The sequence below is a fragment of the Salvia hispanica genome, chromosome 3, assembly GCF_029641045.1.
Source record: "Salvia hispanica isolate PSC_SH4W2 chromosome 3, Shi_PSC_v1, whole genome shotgun sequence".
Lineage (NCBI taxonomy): Eukaryota > Viridiplantae > Streptophyta > Magnoliopsida > Lamiales > Lamiaceae > Salvia > Salvia hispanica.
The window spans coordinates 53,312,786-53,321,162 of record NC_142694.1 but is presented as its reverse complement, the minus strand read 5'-3'; the positions used below and the strand labels follow the sequence as shown (position 1 = coordinate 53,321,162).

The 8,377-nt window shown below is 34.2% G+C and overlaps 2 protein-coding genes across 2 annotated transcripts; both read left to right on the top strand.

The window, feature by feature from the left end:
• Positions 1–499: 499 nt before the first annotated feature.
• Positions 500–3,577, top strand: LOC125216349 (alcohol dehydrogenase-like 4). The gene is made up of 9 exons (XM_048118039.2): positions 500–646; positions 732–868; positions 968–1,017; positions 1,723–2,054; positions 2,148–2,230; positions 2,590–2,727; positions 2,875–2,970; positions 3,077–3,238; positions 3,330–3,577. Exons 1-9 carry the CDS (start codon positions 565–567, stop codon positions 3,438–3,440), a joined length of 1,191 nt encoding a protein of 396 aa, XP_047973996.2. The 5' UTR covers positions 500–564; the 3' UTR covers positions 3,441–3,577.
• Positions 3,578–5,124: 1,547 nt separating this feature from the next.
• On the top strand, positions 5,125–7,782 carry LOC125216350 (alcohol dehydrogenase-like 3). Its single transcript, XM_048118041.2, has 10 exons — positions 5,125–5,284; positions 5,358–5,494; positions 5,581–5,630; positions 5,704–6,035; positions 6,253–6,335; positions 6,571–6,646; positions 7,000–7,061; positions 7,158–7,253; positions 7,331–7,492; positions 7,568–7,782. The coding sequence occupies exons 1-10, from the start codon at positions 5,236–5,238 to the stop codon at positions 7,676–7,678; spliced, it is 1,158 nt and encodes a 385-aa protein (XP_047973998.1). The 5' UTR covers positions 5,125–5,235; the 3' UTR covers positions 7,679–7,782.
• Positions 7,783–8,377: the final 595 nt, after the last annotated feature.

The window sequence follows — 8,377 nt, the reverse complement described above, 5'->3', positions numbered from 1 at the left end:
AAAGTTGTTCGATTATAGTATTAGTAATTCATTTCTCTATTTTTGTTACCTTTTTCATTGTAATATCAATACCAAAACTTTGATTTGAATTTTTATTTTAATTATGATTTTAAAAAGAAATATATTTAAATACATTATAACATGTTGACTTTATTACTAGTGGGAGATCAATAATGTGGAAAGGTTGCCAAGTTTTTTGTCTTCCTATTAAAAATAGGCAGGCCCATATCTACGGATAAATAAAAATAGCCCGGTCAATAAATGCTTTTCTTAAATGTAAAGAGGTTTAATTTATTTGGATTTGCTTGACTTGAAAATGAGCAAGTTGACCAATTGATACAACGAAACAAGCATGAGATAAAGACTCACAACATGACAACGATATTAACGATTTAGATAAAATTTAAATGGTAAAATATTGGCTATAATAATTCAAACTCGTAAGCCACGTCCACCCTGCTATATTTTTTCCCCTATAAATAACATGGCATAATTCATCGAGTCTTCACATATATTACACACACAAAACACACACACACACACACACACAAATTCACTCAAAGCATGGGCAGTTTGGGAAGCAACAACAATTATGAAGATGCTATTATTTCGAATGACACCGTCGGAAAAGTTATAACATGCAAAGGTACGTTATCATTTATAGATAGAGCTAATATTTTTATCTGAATATTAATTTATTGCAAGAGGATTCTAATGATCCAGCGTTGCAGCGGCGGTGGCGTATGGGCCGGGGCAGCCGCTGGTGGTGGAGGAGATTCGGGTTGATCCGCCTCACAAAATGGAGGTCCGAATCCGAGTGCTTTTCACTTCGATCTGCCACACCGATGTCAGTGCTTGGAAAGGAGAGGTATCATCAAACAGCATTTATTCATCAATTTTGAATTCTGTATTTGATTTTCTCCTTATTAACAAGCTTTGTTAATCATCTTAATTTAATTTTTTGAAGAGCGAAGCACAACGAGCCTTCCCTCGGATTTTGGGCCACGAAGCTTCTGGGTAAGAACTGATCATAATTAATTGCCAAGTTTATATCACTAGAAATTTCCTGTTTTCACTCCCTCAAAATATTTTTTTTTTATCTAAAAAATACAAGATTTTCAATTTTTTTGTGTTAGTTAGAGAAATTAGTAAAACACATGAACGTAGAATAGGTTAGAGTAGGTTTCGAGAGGGCGGAGTTTAGTTATGTTTTAGGTGTAGATTATAAAAATAGAGATTTGATTATCATATTAATGAATAAATAAAGGATTTGTACCTTGGGAGATACGCCGATGTTTTAGTGTGGTTGTCAGATTGTTAATATTTGTATAAAATATTATATCATAGACCATGACTATTTAATAAACAAAATCAAGAATAAGATTTTCTGCAGCGATAACACCTAAATAACAAATAATTATTGTATTAAGATTACAAGTCAGCTATATGAATGACAAATTAAGATTTTTCAGAGGCTAGAAATGCATTTATTAATAAAGGGAAAAGCCCCAAGAGAGATGATTGGATAAATATGTAGTTAGTTTTAAGATAAAGTTAGTAATCTCAATAACAATAGCACTAGTATTTACTTATTTTTGTTTTCGAATTTCACGTAATGACAACGGGGTTATTCATACTTATATAGATGAGCTAGGATCATCATCAAGTCGATCTAGGATAAAATTTAAGAGTTTTAACATAAACATATTTATTGTGATGTAGAGTGGTGGAAAGCGTGGGAGAAGGTGTGAGCGATCTGGAAATAGGTGACCATGTTGTTCCCATTTTCAACGGCGAATGCGAAAAATGCGTCTACTGCAAATCAAAGAAGACTACCAATTTATGCGAGAAATTCAGAGTGAATCCGATGAAGAGCACGATGGCAAGCGACGGAAAGTGCCGGTTTTCGACGAAAGACGGGAAGCCGATCTTCCATTTCCTCAACACTTCCACCTTCAGCGAGTATACTGTGCTGGATTCAGCATGCGTCGTTAAGATTGATCGCAAGGCCCCCTTGGAAAAAATGACTCTCCTTAGCTGTGGAGTTTCAACGGGTCAGCATTATTTAATTATAGTAATAATAAGGTGAAATAAATTTAATTAAATAATGAGAATAATAAATGACTTGTGATTGTGATTCATTTCAGGTCTTGGAGCAGTGTGGAATACGGCTGACGTGGAGGAGGGGTCCACTGTGGTGGTCTTCGGTCTTGGAGCCGTCGGATTGGCTGTAAGTTTTTCAACCCCCAATTTTGTTATCTATTCATAAATACTTTACTTAATAAATTAGTAAGTCTAAATTGTTTTTATTTTACTCTTTATTTTAATATAAGTTCTTTAATTTTTTTTTAATAATTAATGTAAAACTTTCCATTTCATTGAACACGAGTTTTGACAAATTGGATCACTCTAGATCCATTGCAAAATGTAGCTTGCCTTTTTCTAGATTCAACGTGGCAAACCGGCAATTCTGGTTATGGGGTCATATTTTCATACACATAAATGTTATCACAACAAGAGTAAGCTGTATTAGGACATAAGACAACAAGAGTAAGCTCAATAATAGTAGAGAATTGGATTATTGTGTAGGTGGTGGAGGGAGCAAGGACACGTGGCGCATCTAGAATTATTGGAGTGGACATCAATTCAGAGAAACAGATCAAGGGCAAAGCAATTGGCCTTACAGATTTCATAAATCCCAAGGAATTGGACAAGCCAGTTCATGAGGTACTTGAACCAAATTAGATCACATACTACTGCTATTAATTAATTTATCAAGTTTCAAAATTGAATAGTAGTAGTAGTATTTTAATTTTCTTTGATGAAGGATGTATATTATATAGTGTATTAATTTTAAAATAAACATTGATGCAGAAAATAAGGGAAATGACGGATGGAGGTGTGGATTATAGCTTCGAGTGTGCAGGAAACCTGGAAGTTCTTCGAGAAGCTTTCTTGTCCACTCATGATGTAATAATCTCCTCTCATCTCTTTATCATACTCTAATAAATATTGACTTATTTTCTTCTCTGATAGTAATAAAATTACTAGTAACAAATGGTTAATTTGGGTGCAGGGGTGGGGTTTGACAGTACTTTTAGGGGTACATCCATCACCAAGATTGCTGCCTCTCCATCCAATGGAGATGTTTGATGGGAGAAGATTAGTGGGATCAGTGTTTGGTGACTTCAAAGGAAAATCACAACTGCCTCATTTTGCCAACCAGTGTACCAAAGGGGTAAACACACACACAAAAGTACTATATTTACACTTAAATTTGTTTGTAGTATTTCTCTACTAAATAAACATTCCATTCTTGTATTTTTCAGGTGGTGAAATTGGACGAATTCATCACTCATGAAATGCCATTTTCCAAGATCAATGATGCCATGCAGTTGCTCCTTGATGGCAAGTCATTGAGATGCCTTTTACACCTTTGAATGTTTTAAATATTATGGGTGTGTTGTTATGTAAGTAATCATTGTTGTCATAAATAATACTCCATATTCTAAACATATTTTGTGTATTTACTGGAACTTCTCATGATATAATACCTATTTGGTTGGAATGACGATTATATATTGATTTGATATATATGAGTATATGACATCTCCGAAGTGCATACACCTAAAAATTAAGGGAAATTAAAGGAGTGCAATCATTGAGGTACTAGGGAGTCTTTGAAGATGGCATCTCATTTGTGATGAATCCTATTAAATTGGTGTGGAATTGACTTAGACTGAGACTGAGACTGATGAGGAAAAAGAGAGAGGATGAAGGGAAAGAAGAAAGAGAGGGAAATTAAATAATTTTAATGAGAAGATGGTATAATAGACTAAATTACCCTTCATGGCCATAAGAGTATTTCTGTTCAAAAAAAAAATAGCTCGAATGATATTAAGTCGAAGTTAACGGACCTAAAAAGATATTTTAAAATGTTACGGACCTAAAAAGATAATTGACAAAGTTCGCGGACTGAAAAAATGTTCACTCTTAATATTATTGAATACAAAAACTATATATCTGCTACATAAATTTTACGTATATATAAAAATAGATATGTTAAAATTTAAGAATTATGATAACAAGGCTAGTGAATAATGAGATAGTGTTATAGTGAAAGGATTTTAGAAGAATTTGAAATTTTAAAGCACAGCAGTGGAGTGGATGCACTTATTATATAAGTATTCTTCCCTTTTCTCCAAAAGATTGAATATTACTCCCTCCGTCCACGATTAATAGTCTCATTTCTAAATGGCACGGGTTTTAAGAAATGTTAAGAAAAGTGGATGGAAGAAAGTTAGTGGAATAAGAGTCCCACTTGTATATATTAGTTTTAAATGATATGTGAGTGGAATGAGTTAGTGGAATGTGAGGTCTCTTTACCATTTATGGTAATTATGAACCGGGACTCTTATTCGTGGACGGACCAAAATAGAAAAACGAGACTTTTATTCGTGGACGGAGGGAGTAGTAACTAATTACCTATGTAAAACAAACTAGTACTAGTATTAAAATTTAATTAACACGATGCATTTCAATATGTGCCTAAGGCCCTCATCAGTTCAAGTTCGCACCAACAGCCAGTAGTATAATATTATGTGTCTCAGGCCCTCAGAGTATATGATTATTAATGGAACCATCCGGACACTGGTTAGTAATGAAAAAGACATTACTAACTACAAACCTAATTTCATAACTTATTAGCCATATCAAAGACGACATAGAGGCATGTGTCCCAGTTCGTCCGTCATCTGTCGGTGGGATGAAAACCGAATTGAATTATTTGTACAAAGCAATATATACTAATATTGTGAATGATGTTTGTATAGCAAATAAAAAAAATCATTCATGTGCCAACTTTCTCAATTTTAATGCATTGATAGTTGTACAAAATGTCTATTTCAAACTTTCAACTTAATTTCCAAACTCCTCACACGTCAGTGTGGTCACCCAAACTGTTTAGTCACATGATTATTAGGAGTACTATGTACTACTAACTTTTATCTCTTTCAAAATACAATAGAATTAATTTATTAGTATATTTTTATTGTTCATGGAAACCGGTAAAAAAATACAAGGAATGTCTACATTAAAATAAAAGGAACGAATATTGGAGTATAGTTCATTAGCATGGTTCATAACCTATCCCCCCTATTTAATTTAACCATTTGTGGCTAAATGATCTAAATCTATTAGTACTAGAACAAACACTTTTGCACGTCAAACTACAATATGGAAGAATTACTCTCCGTTACAAGCAACAAAGTAATCACATGCAAAGGTACAATAGTAGTAGTGTTTGATTTTTATTTTATTTTCATTTTTCTTGAAATAATGAATTACGTACAAAACAGCTGCTGTAGTTCATGGTCCTGGTGAAGCATTGGTAGTAGAAGAAATTATGGTTGAGCCCCCAAAGAAAATGGAGGTCCGAATCAAGATCCTCTTCACTTCTATCTGCCATTCAGATCTTGGGGCTTGGCTTGGCACTGTAAGTACACACATAATCTCATCCTACATGTTCTTCAAAATTAATTAAAAGTTATATGTTGATATTTGGTTGAATTTGGATTGAAGAACGAAGCTGAAAGAGCGTACCCTAGAATTCTTGGCCACGAGGCTTCCGGGTAATCAGAAGAGTTTTAATTTGATTCGATACAAATATTTATACTCAGAAAATATAACATTTGATGGATGCAGAATAGTTGAGAGTGTCGGAGAAGGAGTGAAGGATGTGGAGCGTGGAGACTACGTGATCACTATATTTCACGGGGAGTGTGGGGAATGCGTGTTCTGCAAATCGGAGAGGACGAATGTGTGTGAGAAAAATGGAATAAATCCGATGAAGAAGGTGATGGGGATTGATGGGAGAAGCAGGTTTTGGGATATGAATGGAAACCCTATTTTCCATTTCCTCAACACTTCCACATTCAGTGAGTATACAGTCATGGATTCTGCCTGCGTTGTCAAGATTGATCCAAACCTCATGTCTCTTAAGCATATGGCTTTGCTCAGCTGTTGCATCTCTACAGGTACTATTATTTCATTTGTTTGTATATGCATTTTTTATTCATAATTACAATAGTTTTCTTCTTTGCATTGTCAGTCTTGATAGTGACCCAACTGTCCAAGGATTTGTTTTTATGTCATTCTTTTAACAATAGATATTTTAGGAATGGCATTTATTTTCTACGTATTAGTACTTAAATACGTAAATAATTATGAATTACTAGATTATAATTGGTACAGGGGTTGGAGCGGCATGGAACACTGCCAATGTAAAACCTGGATCAGCTGTCGCTGTTTTTGGCCTCGGCTCCGTCGGCCTTGCGGTTTGTTTTCACCACATTTTTATTTTTCACTCATATATTATATTTTCAGCTCAATCCCACCTTGAATTTCTACATCTATGGCACCGAAAATTTGAAAAAATAATTTTTTTTATTACTACTCCATTAATTACGACTGTATATGCAGAATTTTTGTTTGGCACCAAAATCTAGTGATTTCTTGTTTCTGAATGTTGAGAATTTATTACCTCTGAAAAACACATTTTATTACTCTCAGGTAGTGGAAGGAGCAAAAGCAAGAGGAGCAACACAAATAATTGGAGTCGATGTCAACCCAGACAAACAAACTAAAGGTATGTATCTGGTAGGTTACGCTAAATATAATTTTGCTAAAATAATCTATTTTCAGCCTACTCATAATTAACTTGCATAAATTACATAATTTTTTTTACTATGTTACGCTAGTTTTATATAAAATCACTCGACTTTTACGAACTTAATTATATACTAGTACTCAGTAGTCAGTACATAAAAACTTATGGTCCATTCGGGCGGACCACATGCTCCTTTTGTCTTTTCAGGTCAATAACTAATTCCTCCGTCCTATTTAAAACAGTAATTTTTCTTTTAATTTTAGACAGTCTTGTTTAGTGCATTATAATCGGAACAAAAATTGTGTATACTAATTGTGGATTTGGCACTGCAGGTTCACAAATGGGAATCACAAATTTCATTAACCCGTCGATTCTTGATACTCCGGTGCATGAGGTCACACAATCAACACTCATCCATTTCCATTATAGCTTATATTGAGAAATTTTAATTACCATAAAGAAAATAAGAGAAAAAAATTGTTGGATGTAGAAAATAAAAGAAATGTGCGGAGGAGGTGTAGACTACAGCTTTGAGTGTGTTGGAAGCGCAGATGTTCTTCGCGAAGCCTTCTTGTCGACCCATCTGGTTGCTTAATTAATTAATTACTACTAAATCTATAATTAGTGATGCATTGAAGGAGTAATTAATTGTTAGAAGTGCAGGGCTGGGGATTGACTGTGGCTGTAGGTGTTCATTCCACTCCCAAGATGCTCCCTCTTCATCCCATGGACCTCTTTTACGGCCGGAAAATCGTCGGCTCGACCTTCGGAGATTTCAAAGGGAAGTCCCAACTTCCTTCTTTTGCACAGCAATGCTGCTCTGCAGTGAGTCTTATTTTCATCTCCACTCATCTTCTATTTCTGTCTATTTTTATTAATTTCATTTCATTTTTTTTTCAGGGGCTCAAGTTGGATGAGTTCATCACACATGAATTGCCATTCGAAAACATCAACCAAGCTTTGCAGCTCCTTGTTGATGGCAAATCCTTAAGATGCCTTCTTTATTTTTGAATCTACTTTTTTCCATTATAAATGTGGCATCTAATGAAATGCAACCAAAAATAAATAAGAATTCTCCGTGTTCAGAATTTCTAAAATACAATCTCACTTGCCTATTTTTGAACCTAGTGATCATTGAGATCGAGACGGAAGATGACTTTATAATGCTTTGATAACTAAATGTATCAATATATATTTTACAAACAAGTTTAATTAATTGTACTAGTATATTCTTAAAACTATATTGACCTCTCATAATGAATTAAATAATACTCCCCCCGTCCCCCAAATATTGTCCCACTTTAACCCGACACGAGTTTTAAGAAATGTAATGAAAAGTGAGTTGAAAAAGTTAATGGAATGTGAGTCCAACTTTTATATATTATTACTAGTTTTATAATAAAATGTGAGTAGGAATGAGTTAGTGGAATATGAGGTCCACCAACAAAAATAGTAAAAAGTGAAATGGGACAAATTTTGTGGGAATGACGGAAATAGAAAAATGGGACAAACTTTCAGGGACGGAGGGAGTAAGGAGTATTATGTAAAGGATAATTTATACTGCAATGAACTAAACGTGCATGTGTCTGAACCTCAAAATTTCACCAACCTCATTAAGGGAAAATATCAAAATACTAGCTAGAGTACAGAAAACAGTGAATGTGGCTGCATTTGTTATCACATAAATAAAGATAGAAATTAATGGGGTTA

Excerpts from the sequence above, each read along its gene's own strand:
- LOC125216349 (XM_048118039.2), top strand. The coding sequence starts at position 565 with ATGGGCAGTTTGGGAAGCAACAACAATTATGAAGATGCTATTATTTCG. Across the intron at positions 2,055-2,147 it reads TAGCTGTGGAGTTTCAACGG|GTCTTGGAGCAGTGTGGAAT; the intron begins GTCAGCATTATT and ends GATTCATTTCAG. Across the intron at positions 3,239-3,329 it reads CCAACCAGTGTACCAAAGGG|GTGGTGAAATTGGACGAATT; the intron begins GTAAACACACAC and ends TGTATTTTTCAG.
- LOC125216350 (XM_048118041.2), top strand. The coding sequence starts at position 5,236 with ATGGAAGAATTACTCTCCGTTACAAGCAACAAAGTAATCACATGCAAA. Across the intron at positions 5,495-5,580 it reads TTGGGGCTTGGCTTGGCACT|AACGAAGCTGAAAGAGCGTA; the intron begins GTAAGTACACAC and ends TTTGGATTGAAG. Across the intron at positions 7,254-7,330 it reads CCTTCTTGTCGACCCATCTG|GGCTGGGGATTGACTGTGGC; the intron begins GTTGCTTAATTA and ends TTAGAAGTGCAG.